The 17,127-nt window shown below is 45.0% G+C and overlaps 1 protein-coding gene across 1 annotated transcript in view; it reads right to left on the reverse strand.

The window, feature by feature from the left end:
- Positions 1 to 11,311: 11,311 nt before the first annotated feature.
- Suds3 (SDS3 homolog, SIN3A corepressor complex component) overlaps positions 11,312 to 17,127 on the reverse strand; it is a 31,479-nt gene continuing 25,663 nt past the window's right edge. Inside the window, exons 11-13 of the mRNA XM_048342866.1 lie at positions 16,113 to 16,197; positions 13,573 to 13,658; positions 11,312 to 13,486 (exon numbers count right to left, since the gene is read on the reverse strand). Coding sequence (XP_048198823.1) covers positions 13,462 to 13,486; positions 13,573 to 13,658; positions 16,113 to 16,197 — 196 coding nt within the window. The 3' untranslated portion in view covers positions 11,312 to 13,461. The remainder of the gene's footprint in view (positions 13,487 to 13,572; positions 13,659 to 16,112; positions 16,198 to 17,127) is intronic.

The following is a 17,127-nucleotide window of genomic DNA, read 5'->3' on the forward strand; positions in this document are numbered from 1 at the left end:
TTAAAGAACAGCTGACATGGCTCCAACGTGGTAATGGGGTGGGGGACAACAGCCATGACATAGGCCATCTGACTGGACAGCAAGCACTCTGACCACAGAGAAAGGCTCCTCCTGAGCCCAGTCGGACTAGCCTAGTTTTCCAATGCTACCTAATGACTTAAGGGAAGCTCAAATATCTCACCATTTAAAACTGTTTCAAATGCATTCAGTTCCTTAAAATTCATAATGCAAGACAAAGAAAATATCTCGAGGTTGACTCCCTATCCACAGATTTTAAAACCCTCTATGTATACAAATCCTCTTGTTTGAGATCCAATTTGCTCACTAAGAGAATTAAAAGACATTAAAAAAAAGTCAGCAGGCTGGGAATGTGTCTTAATGGTAGAGTGCTTGCCTAGCATGCATGAAGCCCTGGGTTCCAGTCCTCAGTACCACATTTTTAAAAAGCCACAAGTGGGACTAGGAATGTGACTTAATGGTAGAGTGCCTGCCTAGCATGCATGAAGCCCTGGGTTCGATTCCTCAGCACCACATTAAAAGAAAAAGCCAGAAGTGGTGCTGTGGCTCAAGTGGTAGAGTGCCAGCCTTGAGCAAAAAGAAGCCAGGGACAATGCTCAGGCCCTGAGTTCCAAGTCCCAGGACTGGCAAAAAAAAAAGTGCTCAAAAATTTGGGGCTGGTGGGGCTGGGGATATAGCCTAGTGGCAAGAGTGCCTGCCTCGGATACACGAGGCCCTAGGTTCGATTCCCCAGCACCACATATACAGAAAACGGCCAGAAGCTGCGCTGTGGCTCAAGTGGCAGAGTGCTAGCCTTGAGCGGGAAGAAGCCAGGGACAGTGCTCAGGCCCTGAGTCCAAGGCCCAGGACTGGCCAAAAAAAAAAAAAAAAAATTTGGGGCTGGGAATATGGCCTAGTGGCAAGAGTGCTTGCCTCCTATACATTTAAAAAAGCCACAAGTGGCGCTTTGGCTCAAGTGGTAGAGTGCTAACCCTTGATCAAAAGTCACTCAGGGACAGTACCCAAGCCCTGAGTTCAAGCCCCAGGACTGGCAAAAAAAAAAAAAGGTCAGCTTTCCACTGCAGATGGAGACATGGAAGTACATAAAACAACTCTAAGGTTTCAAATTCACTGGAGTTAAGAAAGCAACCCCAAAGGTCTGTTACCAAGGACATGAAATGAACACCAGACAGTAGACAATTCGCCAGCAAGCACATGGAGAAGAAATTCATTACAGGCAGGAACTAACAAGTATCATAGATAGAGAATAGTACCTGTATAGGCTAGGTGCTCTGTAGATGTCTATTATAGGACCTACTGGGTTCATGTCAACTCAGCCACATGTTACGGTGGCTTGTCAGAGTAGTGTGGCATAAAGTATTTCTTAATCCTCACAACTCTTACCAGCTTACCAGCTATGTGGTGGTTTCTGAGCCTCAGTTTCTTCAATATTCCACTATAACACACATGTGGACATTGTGTACATGTGCTAACCATTACATATACACGTGAAAAATGATCATCTGAGGAAATCCACACCACCATTCAAATGAACCTTTGCTACATTCAAGTAGGTGTGCATGTATGTTCAAATTCAGATTTATAGGAAAAGACATAGTCATCCCTCAACAGCTGCTGCTTCTGTAGCTCAACCAGACACAAAAACACCCTCTACTTAGACCTATAATGGTTATGACTGTACCAAACACATATAGACTTCTTTCTTGTCATTATTTTCTAAACAATGACATTACAACTATTCATGACACCTACATGATATCAGATATTAGAAGTCATCTAGAGATGGTTTAAAATATACAGGAAGGAATGGAAAGACTGCATGCAAATGCTCTGCCATTTTCATTAAGAAGCTTGAGTATCTGTGGACTGTGATTCTTGGGGCCTGGAACCACTCCCTGAAGATGCTGGGAGATGACTTACTAATATTTATATAATGTCCATTGTTCTAATTATTGGGCAAATTACTATACTGGTAAGGCAGAAGGATGTTACAGAAACAGACAAGTTTTGATAATAATTATTATATTTATTATTATATCATGAAACACACAAGTTTTAATAATAATTATATTGTATTTATTATTATTATTATTATATCACAAGTTTTGGAATCCATCCAAATGGAAATGGAGTCTAGTTTTGCCACCTACCAGCTCAATAACCCACTAAGCTACTTAAAGTCTTTATTTAATAATACTTATCCCTTTGTAGAGTTGCTACAAAAATTAAAAATAATAATTGAGTACTTACTGATGCCAGGCACAATGCCAAGCAGTTCACTTACTTTTCTTTTGAGCTGTAAAGCTCGTCTGTTCATTCAATTTACATAGAGTGCTTGGCAGTGCCTGGACTATAGGAAGTGCTTAATAAATACTGGGGACTGTGATTACCTAACACATCTCAGTGGAAACAGGGAACTTACCGTTGCTCAGGAGGCCTTATAGTTGAGCAAAGAAGGCTGGATAGAAATATGATAAGTGGGTTAGTAAAGGAATTCAGAGTACATGTAGGTAGTCATTTGGAGCCAAAAACATTCTTGAGTGACCATGTAAAGCCAGATTAGATGTTTTCTCTTAAAAAAAAAAAAAAGCAGATAGTAAGTCTTTGCAGAGGCCAGCATCTTCTGTCACCACTGCTTAGCTTTGCCCTTCTGTGAGATACATTACCATACTCTATGCTCAATGTAGTAGGCATGGTGGTGTCTCAATAAAACGTTATTTACAAAAGCAAGTGGTGCACCAGACTTGGCCTGTGAGCTATGATTTGCTGACTTTTCATTTAGAATTGAAAAAGATGAGTACATGTAACCAGGTGTAAACACAAATGCACACCTACCTCTTCCTCAGTCTGTTCCGAAGAGACCATGTATACATCAATACTGGGTAAAGCAACATGTTCAACTGAGGCTGGTAATGAAAGACAAGGCTAGACGTGGCCTATGTACTCCATCTGCTGTGTTCCCCACATCCCAGGCAATTGCTAGTGGCTACCAGGAACACTAAGGAAAATGAGTCTGAGATCCCATGTCTAAACAAGAGAAAAGGTGGGCCATGAATGATTGGTAATGTCTGCCATGGGTTCAGTGGGGAGAGTAGTGATGAGGGTGCTACTCAATTGACAATTCCTTGCACTGCATCTCATGGGTCAGGTGGCAAATAAATGGAATAAGTCCTTACCCTAAATAAGCTGTTTTACACTAAATACGATTATCTTCAGGATAGGAAGACCTTAGTCCATGTTCTGAATATTAATGGACATGCCAAATCCCCCCAAATTTTTGTATCACAGTGCAGCAGGGGGTTGTACTGGGTCACCTCTGAATATTCCTTCCAGCTCTGCGAAGGACTCTGATTTTTCAAGATGCTTCATTGTACTCTCACAGCTGTGTTCCAGGTGGCTTAGCCTTTCCAACAGCTTAGCTTTGAAATAGTCATGAATATTTAAATATACTTTAGGCTAAACATTTTTCATACTTCTCAATTCACCCACAGTCCAAAGGTAAGTTTGGGTTGTAAGAAGCTCATTTTCTGAGATATCTGTGTGTTCCACATATATGAAGTTAAACCCACGGGCACGGTGTTAGATACACACATTCAGACCTTCAAGGTGCATGTATGTAAATCCCTTCTCTTCAATCTTGACACTCAACTGTGAAACTCAAGTCTGTAGTTAAAAGCCACTGACACTACTTCAGGCTCAAATCCATGGTTTTGCAATAAGTATTTTCAATCATGCTTGGGTGAGTATGATCAAAGTAGATTATACACATGTATAAAAATATCATAAGAAACATATTATTTTGTAGAATTAATATGTGCTAATAAGACAATTTTAAGTCTGGCTCCTATAATCCTAGGTACTCAGGGAAATGAGATCTAAGGATAGTGGTTCAAATGTAGCCTAGGAAGGGAAGTCTGTGAGACTCTTATTTCCAATTAACCACCAAAAAGCCCAAAGTGGAGCAGTGACTCAAGTGGTAGAACACCAGCTTTGGGCAAAGATACTTAAAGGATAGGGTCTAGGATCTGAGTGCAAGCCTTAATACTGGCCCGCACAAAAATAATATTTTTTAAAATGTATTCCACCAAAATAGGAAGAAGTGATACAAGAAGACAGACAAGAAACGGAATATTCAGACCCTATAAGGGGTGATGGGGAATGCCAGCATAGAGACCCCAGAGTAATAGCACTGTGGCAGGCCAAGCAACAACCAGGCCAGAGTGGAGCAGAAAGGGGGCCCTTAGGAAGGAACCTTCTTAGATAAAATACCATGTACCTCTGAATATCTTAGGGAGCCACTCAGTCAGTGAAGAGTTTGAGATCAAATTCGTCTAAATACATAGAAAATTAAGCAAATGACAAAACCGAGGGAAAAAATATGAGGCAATTATTAATTCCTGGGGGGAAAGAGCCGTCAAGAAAAGGGGAAAAAAAAAATCCATCACGGCTTATAATAGGGCTCAGCTGTGAGTAGAGTTTACATACTCTTAATGACATAAACACTGAAGGCTGACCTACGCAAAGTAATAGAGGAACCATAATGGGAAAATGGGGAATGACTTCCACAGTTGGAAGCGAATAGCTAACACCTAGAACTGAGCCATCTAGCTTTCCTAATAAGGACAATTTGGACATAGATGTTCAATGCCAAAATAATCAGCTAAAAAAAGGTGAAATTATCTCTGGGAGGGAAAAGTAGGTAATGGATGGGTTACTTTTGTGTGTGTGTGTGTGTGTGTGTGTGTGTGTGTGTGTGTGTATAACCAACTTTGTGGAGCCCTTTGACTGTGCCTTTATTACTTCATTCGAGCAAGAAGTTACCACATTGCAGCAAGGGATAAGGAGGCTGTAGCCACTTGAATCTTCAGTGAGCATTTAATGGGCACCTACAGTATACTGGAGTTCAGCATACTGGAGTTCAGACTTGGAGAAAAAGAAGATCTAGTCACTGTGAGCCAGGGGATGGGGTCCTAAGGATGCTAGGACATCTGCTTGCTTCAGTGTGTCAAAGTTTGCGGCTAGTGGTTGGCTTTCCCTGGGTGAGGAACCTTGTGGGGCTTGAACTCAGGGCCTGGGTTTTGTCCCTGAGCCTCTTGGTGCTTAAAGCTAGAGCTCTACCACTTGAGCCACTGTGCCACTTCTGATTTTTCAGTGTTTAACTGGAGATAAGAGTCTCACAAGGACTGGGCGCTGGTGACTTCAAACCACGATCCTCAGGTCTCAGCCTCCTGAGTAGCTAGGATTGCAGGTATTGAGCCACCAGCACCCAGCTCTGTGGGTTCCACTTTTAAGCTCTCCAGCGACCTAGGGCTTATTTCAAGCCTTATACTCATTCTTGATGCTTTGAACACGACCTTATTTTATCCTGTTATTATTCCCACTTCCTAAATGAGAGCCAGGAGCTTAGAGAGGTTTTGTGATTGCCTAAGATCACACAGCTTTGTAAGCAGTAGAGCTGAAATTCAAAGTCCCTGCCTGTAGGTACACTGTCAAGACTAGGATTTTTCTCCATTTTGAGAAGTCCAAGTTCTAGCTTCTGCTCTAGCATTAGTCAGCTGTGTGATCAGGCAAGCTCTTTTCTTCTTGGTGTGAAAAAATGGAGGTTGGTTCAAGATACCAACAAAGCACCGTTGGGCTTTCACAATGTGTATGAAGATGTGGGGGAGCCAATGGGAAAGGGTAGTGGTAATGTACAGAGGAAAGTAAATCATGGTTGGTAAATAAATGGAAATCCCTGGTCCACAGCAGACAGAAGCATATAGCTTCCCTTATCAAGCCTCAATTTCCCTATCTGTAAAAGAGGACTCATTAAGACACAGGGTAGCTGGGCACTGGGGGCTCACACCTGTAATCCTAGCTATTCAGGAGACTGAGATCTGAGGATCATGGTTCAAAGTCAGCCCAGAAGGAAAAGTACCCATGAGACTCTTATCTCCAATGAACCACCAGAAAATCGGAAGTGGCACTGTGGCTCAAAGTGGTAGAGCACTAGCCTTGAGCAAAAAGAGCCCAGGGGCAGGGCTGGGAATATGGCCTAGTGGCAAGAGTGCTTGCCTCGTATACATGAAGCCCTGGGTTCGATTCCTCAGCACCACATATATAGAAAACAGCCAGAAGTGGCACTGTGGCTCAAGTGGCAGAGTGCTAGCCTTGAGCAAAAAGAAGCCAGGGACAGTGCACAGGCCCTGAGTTCAAGGCCCAGGACTGGCCAAAAAAAAAAAAAAAAACAACTCAGGGACAGCATCCAGGCCCTGAGTTCAAGCCCCACGACATAGGGTAGCATGGGGTAAATAAGATAATGTACAAAAATAGCATCTTCCCCAGGCACAGTCAGTGTTCAATAAATGTTGAGCCCTTGTTCAATTCTGGTAATATCGTTCTTACAGAGCTCCACTACTGGTAAGGTCATGTTTGAGAGAAGAGGCACTATCAGAGTGGAAGAAAGCAAGTCAAACCAAACGACTATCTGACAGGGATGTGTGCTGTTGCCCTTTATTGGTTTTACATACGAGTTAGTTTGCGAGTACTTTCAGGAGCATGTAAGTGTGAAATTGGAAAGCGTCACTGCAGGACTGCCATGAGCCACTGCACTGGCGATATAAAAGGGGAAGAGGGGAGGGGAATGGGTGGGCTGGGGAGAGGAAATAAAAAGAGAAAGGCAGGAAGTACAATGGAAGGACAAACACTGGTGGGGAATAAACAGACTTTTCAAGTTCACACACTCAACTTTAATGCTACACACACACACACACACACACACACACACACACACACACACACACGACCCACTCAGCCTGTAATCCTAACTACTCAGGAGGTGGACATCTGAGGATTGTAGTTCCAAGCCAGTCTTGGCAGTTAAGTCCATGAGATCTCCAGTTAACCAGCAGAAAGCTGGAAATGGAGGTATGGCTCAAGTGGAATAGTGCCAGCCATGAATAAAAAAGCTAAAAGTCAGTGTCCAGCCCCTGAGTTTAAGCCCTAGTACCAGCACACCCACACACACCCACAGCCCACTCACTCATCAAACCATGTCCTCAGTATAGGCCCCCCAATCTTGGCCATGGGAACTGCTCCTAAGCAGCCTGCTGGTCTCTGAATCCCCCATCCCTCAAAAGAACCTCAAACAAATTCAAGAAATGTCACTTGGGTCAAACACATTCCTCAAGCTCCTAATTGCCCATGGCAAGTAGAAGAAGAAAGGCTCTGAAACAAGTGATTGCAGGGGACCCAAAATGATCCTGGCAGGGGGTTCCTGTCTCATCTGGGAATAGAGTAAAGTTGTCTAGGGTTCTCTGTGGTAGGGATTTCGCTCCAATGACATGGAAGATGTACTGAGGACTCGCTACATCCCAAATACCACTGTGGAGTGTTTTGTCCACAATAAATCACTGAGCCATCAACTAGATGGAGAAGGGACAAGTCTCCACTTCACTCTATGGAGGAGGAAGCCTGCCTGGGTCGAGTGGGGCTCTTGGGATGCAAGACTTTTGGTGTAAAAGTCTCCCTAACACCAAAAGCATGTTGAGATTTTAAGTAAATGCCCCAGGGTTGAAGAGTGGCTGAGATGAGATCATGACCCAGGGTTCCATCACCTCCTCTACAGGCACAAGAGAGGCAAAGAACCCACAGGGCCACAGATGCGCCAAGGACATTGGATGGGAAGTGCCATGTGTATGGCAGCCCAGGGTGCTAGGTTTGGCCACGCCTAACAGTCATACCACCTGTCACCAGCCTACGTCCTCAGTTGAGTGGCTTGACATTGCTGGACCTGTTGTTCTGTCCAAATGAACAGACCACAGTAAATCAGGAATGGCAAGTAAATGGGAGTCCCTCATCCACAGCAGACACTACTAACTGGGTAGAGGTCACCCTTTCTGCTATGCTCGCACTTGAACTTCATAACCCTTCTTGCTTCAGCCCTTTGCGTCATCACCACAACCCCTTTGCAGAAGCTGATTCTTTAGCATGATCTCTAAAGCAGCCAGTGTTAAACTAGCTTCCTGAGATTGTTCTGGTCCCTTCGGATCTGGCATTCAGAAAGGCTTCCAGGAACAGATAGTGGACAAATAGCATCAGCAGTGACAGGGACAGTCTCTGCAGAGTAAGCAGTCACCGCGTTCAGCCCAAGCTGTACACACCTCACAGTACAGCATGGTGAAGATCAACAGGGATTAGAATCCCAGGTTGCCATTTACTAGCTCCTGTGATCTTGGTAGTTACTTAGCCTGTTTATGTCTTCAACTACAAAATTAGAAATTATAATGGTACCTAACTGTAAGATTGTTACAAGGACTAGATTCATTCATATATGCAAAATACTTGGCCCTTAAGGCTGTAAAGACCTTGTCTTGGCTGTGACAAAAGAACAAGAGGCAGAGCTGTTATCTAGGCTCCTGGCTTCAGTCCATTCTGGCAGGGTATGGGGATGTGGTGGAGCAGCTCACATCATGGCAGACAGGAAGCAGAGCCAAGTCATACTAGGATGAGGTCAGAGCATATACAGCACCCAATGCCACACTCCTAGCGACCTTCCTCCAGCACATCCACCACCTCGAAAATTTTAATCCATCAGTGGATTAAATCATTCTTTAGGTTAGAGCACTATGATCTCATCTCTGGAAGTATCCTGGTATGCCCTGGACCTTGCTTTACCAATCTCTTAGGCCTCTCAGTCCACTCGAGGGCAATCCAGACTCACCATTCACATACAGTAGGCACTTTCTATGAGCTACTACTGTGATCATCAAAAACACTGGAGGAAGTAATTAATAAGATGAGCAAACTGGGGGGGGGGGGGGTCGCCACAGAACTTACAATGTCCGAAGCTAAGTTAGTTAGGCCATTTGTATTTACGAAGAGAAACAGTGGCTAAAGGGATAGTTGTGTGAGCTGCAGGGAAGGGCTTGCTAACCTGGAGCAAACACTGATTCCTGACCTCCAGTGATCTGTGCTTTGGATCACCAGGGCTGGGGCCACTGCTTTGGAATAGCTCTGGGCTGTGGTCTACTTTAACCCCTTGCCTATCCACAGCATTTAGAGGCAGATACCAGAAGAGAAACCAAAGGCAGAATCACTAAGGTTCCAGTTGCTGGTCTTTCCACATTTCTGAGTCTTCTTTGAAACAACAGATAGAGATTGCAGAAAGTGGGCAAAGGGATTAAACACCTCAATACTGAGCTCTCATCTACTTTCTCTCTCCTAGCAAACCTCCTAAACACAAACATACTCTTTTTCCTTTTCCTCTTAATAACCAGTAACAGGCGAGGGGGTCCTAGTCTGGAAAACACTGAAGTTCCTATAGCTAATGTAATCTCACCAAATTATATCCAAAGAGTGAAATGGTGACTGTTTCTAGTTCATTCTGTCTAGTGTCCTCCTTCCCCCCCGCTCCCCGCCTTTCTTTGAGATGGGAGTCTCACTCACTACATAACCCAGGCTGGTCCCTAAAACTTGTGATCCTTCTGCCTTAGCCTCTCAAGTAGGTAGGATTACAGGTGCATGCCACCTGCCTATACAAGCACCAAAATGATCTGGTACATACAAAGTGCTCAGGAGCAGGTAGGTTGGATTCCCTTCAAGAGCAAGACTCCTTGTCCTTGTAGCAAAGTCTTGATCTCTTGTTTAGCCACATCTGCTCTCCAATCCCTCATCAGTTCCAGGTACCTGGCTCTTCTAGAACTGTGGAAGGAACCATGTGGTGATTAGCCTTCCATCACTGTAATGAAGTACCAGTGCTAACTTAGGACAGCTTGAGTCCAGGTTTAAAGGTTTTAGTCTTTGGTCGGCCACTTTTTGGTGCCACAATCCATCAGAACCAGTAGTTCCAGGTGGAACAAGCTGCTCACCCAATGGTGGCCAGGAAACAGAGTCAGGACAGCTCTGGGATAGATGCCCTTCCATCACAACCCCAACCTGTTAAAGACCCCTCACCTCCAATAGCTCCCAGCTGGGCACTGAGCCTCCAACATGAGTCTTTGAGGGATATTTCAGAACCAGCTACAGAAATTCTAGGAGGGAAAGAAGTGAAAAATAGCTGGGGGACAGGAACTTCTTGAAGCCCAGGAGGGTTCATGTACCTTTCTAATGTCACTGCAATCCAGGTGAACTCCTTTGAGATATACATTTTATCAGCTCATATGCACTTTCTCTGCTTAACAAAAGCAGGCACCACCCCTGCCTGTCACCCTAATGTGTCACGAGCATGTCAGGGAGAGGGCCTTATGTCAGCAGGGGCAGCCTTGTCCTCAACCCAGGGATGGCACTGCTGTCAAGACCAAGGAAGTACCTTGCGTTGCATGCCAGGCAAAAACAGGCCTAGGCCCAAGTTTACTTTCTCTTCCCCACTGACAACATTTCCACATTTTTCATTACATTCTTTCTCGACCTGACTCTACCCTGGTAATGATCCAATGTCTGGTCCACTCCTTCCTCTCCCCCAGCTTTTCAATGAAGGGAAAACCCAAACTTATTCCATCACTTCTCAAGTCAATAGAGACAACAAACCTTGGAATTATTTCTCTTGCAAAGTTTATTATTTAAAACAAAACAAAAAACCCTATGCTTTTTTTTACAATTTACATTCACCTTTCACCTCTTTCAACATTTAATGGTAACAAGCCTATATAATGTATAAAAAAGCCCACCAGCTGCTTGAAATGGCTGCAAATTTACCAGGTTCTGGCATTAAAATGGTTCACTCTTTGGAAAAACTGGTGATGCACTCACTGAACACTGAGATTTCAAATTCCCAGATAAAAACAAATATTTTAAATAAGGAGAAAATTATTTTGCAAAAAATTCAAGGCTTAAAAGAAAAATACTGTAGATAATAAGATTCCCCACCCCCACACCAGTCAGGTTAAAAAATAAAGTGACCCGTACCCAACCCTGCCCCTCCTATTTCACTTAGAAAAGCTACCCAGCACTGACATGGGATCTTCTACACCAATCCATGAGGCTCCATTTGTAGATCGGTCACAATGATCTTACACACAAGTTCAAAAAGAAAGCTTTTTAAGATAGGTAGCTAAGATATCCAAAACACTGATAAGACAAATGAATAGATGTGCCCTGGCTGTGCACAGCTACAGAAACCTGTCTGCCCACTGTTCATGAAGACCCCCGCTTGGAGAGAGGGCACACATATGTCCCCAACACTGGATGTGGTATTGACAGGCATGGCTCACAGACAACATGTGCATGTTTTTTTGGCAGTACTGGGATTTGAACTCAGGAACCTCTACGTGCTAGGCGGTACTCTAACTTGTGCCATGCCCCCCCCCCCTTTTTGCTTTATTATTTCTTTAACTAGGGTCTTAACATTCTTGCCCAGGCCAGCCTGAACAGTGATTCTATTACGTATGCCTGCTGCTAGGGTGACAGGGAAATGCTATTACTCACAGCTTTATTGACTTAGAGTTTAACTTTGACCCAGGCTGGATTTGACATTCAATCCCACTGCCCTCCAACTCTGGAGTAGCTGGGATTCCAGCCACATCAACCAACCAGTAGGTTCTTGATCAGACCTGTCCACACTGACTTTTTCAAAGATCACCTGCCTGACACAGTTCAATCTGGGGCTTCACCTGATGCAAGGGCCTCCTGCCAAGGTTCTCACCTAGATAGGTGAGAAGAGTCCCTTAGGCTGCAGGCAGCCTCCTCCCCTGCAGGAGTCTACTTTCCCTCTAGCCGTGTGCTGTCCCTCACAGACAACCTTCATGCACTCAGAGGTCTTTCCTCTCAGCTGCTAACTTCTCACCTCCAGGAGATTGGATAGAAATGAAACCTTCTGGGACTGGGAGAGAATTTACTGTGTTTTGTCCTGAGTCCACATTTCCCCTCCGCTTACTGGGTCACTACTGAGGCTTCTGAGGACACTGAGAAGGTAGTGGTGGCTAAACCCTGGTCTTCAAGCCAACAGTGACCTCACCAAAACACAAAGCTAGGCAGGAACAGAAGGCAACATGCCCCTGCCTCACCACAGGCCCTGGGGCCGTGGATGGGACCCTAGCCACAACACACTTTAATGTACTGTGTGGGAAGATAAGGGAGGTGATCTGTTGAAATTTCTCTCAAAACCTCCGACAGCAAAACAACTAGATGTATTTCACTAAGTTTCCACAGCAGCACCCTGGCATACAACATTATATATACCAGTGGCAAGAGACGTCCGTGTCCTCCCTCGCAGCCTGGGTCACCAAGGACAATCAAGAGGGGAGGAGCCTCAGTCTACCATGGTCATGGTGCATTTTGGTAAACAGCAACAATAGGTGAGGGACAGAGAAGAAACAGAGCAAACCCTTAGACAACGTCTGACAAGCAGCATAAGATGCCAACACCAAGGAGAAAATGAAAGCATAAATTGGAACAGAAATGTATCTGTACAAGTCTTTACTCTCCACGGAAGCCAGAACTTAGGAGACAGCGATTCATTCACTTGTCACCACAGCTACCAACTTGCTGTAAGCTATGTCCATCTAAATACAACATGAACAGCATCCAAGAGCCTGACCAAGAGATTGCTTACACCTACGTCCTAACATGCCCAGAGAGGTACCAACAGCTGTGTGAAGCCCAAATTCTTTATCCTCTAGCTGCATCTTGTCATGTGCAGAGCCCCGACACCCAGTGAACCGTGTTCACAGAGGGACATACAGTCATGGCATCAGCACCAGTTAACCCTGACTTACAAAGGCGTCTACAGATCCCCACCTACTGCACTACCAGCCTCGCCCCCACCCCCCCCCTCCCCAGTGAGTGTGCCTAGACACTCTGGAGTATGCACCATTTCTAGCTACCTGGGAACTGGGGACAGGAGAGAATTACAAATGAAAACTGGAAATTACTGTCTCTTGTTCTAGCCTGAGGAAGAGCAAACCTGTTTGAATATATCGTGTGCATTAAATAACACTTAACATATGGTAACTTCACAACGTTAGGGATACAAAATGTCACCTCCCCAGACCCAATTACTTTGATGCACAGTCTCCACGCAGCCAGTGGAATATATGGCATGTGCGAGCTATCTGTGAAGGCTGAGAGCCAGGAGAACCAATCTCCTTCTGCTTAGTCCTCTGCCCCAGACTTCTGGGGCCACACAGAGTTGGGCTCAACAAGGGAAGGAGGTTCATGATCCACTCATCAGATGCAAACAGGGAAATGTGTTGTACGGTGGATTCTTTCCTCCTTGTCTTCATGGTAGAAAGACTTAAGGGTAATATAAACAACTCTCCCTTCAACCTCAAGGAGATTTGAACAAAAAGACAAAGCATAAACACAAAATAAAGAAATAAAAAACAGGTAAATCAAACCCCCAGTAAGGGTCTCATGGTGCTTGATGTCTGGAAGAGGTCGAGGCAGGAAAGAGTGACAGGGACAGAAGTGGCCAGCCACAAACGTGCCTTGCAGAATCTGCAAGTGTTCTCCATTCCAAGGAAGTAGCTATTCACAGTAAGTTAAGAATTTTCTATTAAGAAAACAAACCAAAAATAAAAACCACTCCAGAAAAAGGGTCAGGGGAGAAGGGACACTGTAGAAAGTCAAGCCGCTGACCGCCGGCGGATCACAAAGAGCCCGCGCTGAAGCTGGCCCAGGTAGATCCTCATCTTGGTGCTGTCACTGGTCTTCCTCACCCAGATCTGTGGGGACAGCAGAGGGAACAAGATGAGAGAGGCTCAACACTGATGGGCAAATTGACCAGACATGAGGTATCTACATGGGCTAGGTATGGACAGAAAGCAAGTCTCCTCTGCCCAGATGGGCTGTCTCCTCAAGCCATTCTAAAAACCGCTGCAGGAAAAAGGTTTCAACCTGTACCTGCTCTTCCAACCTTCCTTCCCACATCCTTGATGAGACAATGGGCAGCACAGCACCTGACATCCAAGCCCCCTGGCTCCTCCTCCTAAAGCATCCCTGTCTCACCCTGTTCTCTGTAACAGGCTGCAAGCAAAATGTTGCAAAAGGGCTGCAAACCTATATACACAAGTTTCCAGATACATCTCCTCCTCCTAAATAAGATTTTAGGTTTTACAAAAGCTTATTCTCTGTTTCATCTCAATTTCTTTAGTGTGATTACTCAGCAAAAAAGACTTAAAAAGTCAAACACAGTGGTTTAAAAAATGACACAGGGTTGGGCACTGGTAGCTGAGATCTGAGGATCACAGTCTGAAGCCAGTGTGGACAACAAAGTCCATGAGGCTCTTATCTCCAATGAACTAGCTCCAAAAAGAGCTGGAAGTAAAGCTGTGGCTCAAGTAGTAGAGCACTATTCTTAAGCAAAAGGAGCTCAAGGACAGTGCCTAGGCCCCAAGTTTAAGCCCCAGGACTGTCACATACACACAAACAAAAAAGCAGCAGCAAGTTAAAGATCTCACATGAAGCTGAGCCTCTGAAAGCCTTGAGGATCCATATTAAACTGAAAACTAGCCCTGTGAAAGGCCAAATCAGGAAGTCACCAACACATTCTACTCTATTCCCCAACACAGCCAGAGTTGATACATGAAAGCCAAGCAACTCCAGCAGCCTGCAGGGCTCCATGTGAAAGATGGGCAGGGATACTCCAGGGGAGCAGAACTGTTCTCCCATAACCACAGCTGCAGAGCTGCTATAGCCTCTGCCCTCTAAGAGTCTCAGCATCAGCCCTTCCTCCTTGCACCCTGATATACACTCCATCATGGAAACCTGCGGTGTGGGGGGGTGGGGGGAGGACTGGATATGCATGCTTAGTTTCCTTGAGGTATCATACTGGAAAATTATGCACTGGTTCTAAAGTTGGAACTACAAAGTCACGTGCTATGTGGAACAGCACCCACAGCCAGGTACCAATGCTCCATCATGAAACCACGATACTTCCTGGCTGAGGAACGCTAGGTGTTTCTGTGGGTCCCTCCTTTTGGTTCTGGCTTGGCTAGAGGAGACACTCACAGATCCTGAACCCAGGGAAGGATGTCATTCATTTATCTTGAAGGTTCTAACTTCTAAGTAAACAATCAATTTGCAAACTAGTCACATTTGAGGGCATTTTCAATTCAGGAAGCTAGGAAACTACAAGAGGCTTAAGTTATTTCATAATCCAGTTTCATTAGATTTACTGCTCAGTGGCACGAATAACTTACAGAGGGAGACACATAAAAATCAATTTCTTTGCAGACATCTGTGGACTGATAAAAGACCCAGCCAATCCAGCTATTAAAGTTTTAAACTTTTAACTACTAACAATGCAAGTTAGACATTGCTGACGTCCTTGCAATGAAGGAGCCAGCCAGTGGAGAACTCACAAGACAGTGACATTATTGGCTGGTTAGAACTCTTGAGTAACTTGACAACAGGCCCTATGCCCCATCCTGCAGGAGCATCAGGAGACTAAGCCCCAGAGGCATGAACACAGCAGCTCAGGGTTCTCAGGCACCACACGACACTCCAGGTCAGAAAGGGAGCAGGGAGTCAATGCTGGTTGGACCAGCACCTTTCTACTAAGCACTGAGTGCTGGTTCTTGTGCCAAATGCCACTTTAAAACCTCACAGCAAGAAGCAAGCCTGATAGTACTCAGGGGCATGCTAGAAAAGAAGCAAAGGGAAACTGAGGGCTGAGGATATGGCCTAGTGGCAAGAGTGCTTGCCTTGTATACATGAAGCCCTGGGTTCAATTCCCCAGCACCACATATATAGAAAACGGCCAGAAGGGGCGCTGTGGCTCAAGTGGCAGAGTGCTAGCCTTGAGCAAAAAAGAAGCCAGGGACAGTGCTCAGGCCCTGAGTCCAAGGACTAGGACTGGCCAAAAAAAGGGGAAACTGAGTATGTTCCACAGCGGAACCCCTCCCTTAGCAGGGAGTGAGAGCACAGACTCAGTCAAGCCTTCTGCTGCCTCTCTGAGTCTAGCTCTGGCTCCCATATCAATGACTGCACAAGGAGTTCGCCAAAATTCAGCGCAGAGGGACTGCAAGCAAATGTAGGGACTTTCAGGCTGGCTGAGTGCTGTGCCTCCAAGGTAACTCACAGAAGACACAACCCACTTCCTTGCTTCAGGGCCGTCCTACTTCTCACACTTCACAGGGCATATTTTGCTTTCCAGAGTGAGGAAATTTGGTCCCTACCTCATTGGCTCCAACGGAGCTAATCACACAGCTCAGTTTCTGGTTGTCCTTTGACTCCAAATAGATGGCTTGGCTCTTGTGGTACCTGCCAAAAACAGGGCACAGTAACACAGATGCAAAAACAGGAAGAACAGAGACAAAACACCACCACCAAATAATATAATCAAGTCTTCCTATGGGCTTCAGGGGGTTGCACTTAAAAACCTTGGTCCTTGGATTAGATGACCTCGAATCTTCTGGGTCTGACACATTTCTAGGCCCCTCTGCAAAGGAGAAAGCAAGGCTGAGACTAGAAAAGGTTGAAAAGCTCTATCACTGACCCTATGACCCAGTTCAAAACCTGAACTAAAATTAATGTTAAATGTTCAAAACCTGAATTAAAAATGTTAAATGCTCTCTGATCCACTTTCTTACCCTATCACTGAACACTGAAAAAGACTGAGCCAGAGCTCAGTGGAACAAAAGGATGAGAGAGTAGCTTCTGGAGGATACAAGCTGGAAAAATCCACTGGCCGCTGCAGCCAGCCCTGACCAAGGCCAGTCCCAGTTCAATCAAGAACATGACCCTAAATTCTTATAATGCATCTTACTATTAGTTCTCTGGCAGAAGGAGGCAGGTTCTGCTCTGTAGGTATAACAAGATAGGGTGCCAACAAAGGAAGTAATTCTCTCCCACAGTGAGGACTTTTGCAGCCTAAGTTATAAGCATTCTTAACCTGCTACCAAGGAGCAGAGAACTTAAGGCTCCATGTCAACTCTCTTCCTGAAAACATTGCTGAAAGAAAAGTCAGCCATGAATGCAACTAGAATGTTGAGACTGGTTTGGATCCAGCTTCCCAGTTGCTTTTAGCAGACTGGGTCAGAAAGCCTTGGTGTCCACAGTATGCAAGGGAACACTAAACCAGCTCACAGCAACACACTAACTCTTCTGGATTCACTCCCCCATCTCAGCCAACAATCCCACGAAAACAGTAACATCCTGAGTAATGATTAAAATAAAGAAAAACGCTCAGTT

Source organism: Perognathus longimembris, chromosome 3 (genome assembly GCF_023159225.1).
Source record: "Perognathus longimembris pacificus isolate PPM17 chromosome 3, ASM2315922v1, whole genome shotgun sequence".
Lineage (NCBI taxonomy): Eukaryota > Metazoa > Chordata > Mammalia > Rodentia > Heteromyidae > Perognathus > Perognathus longimembris.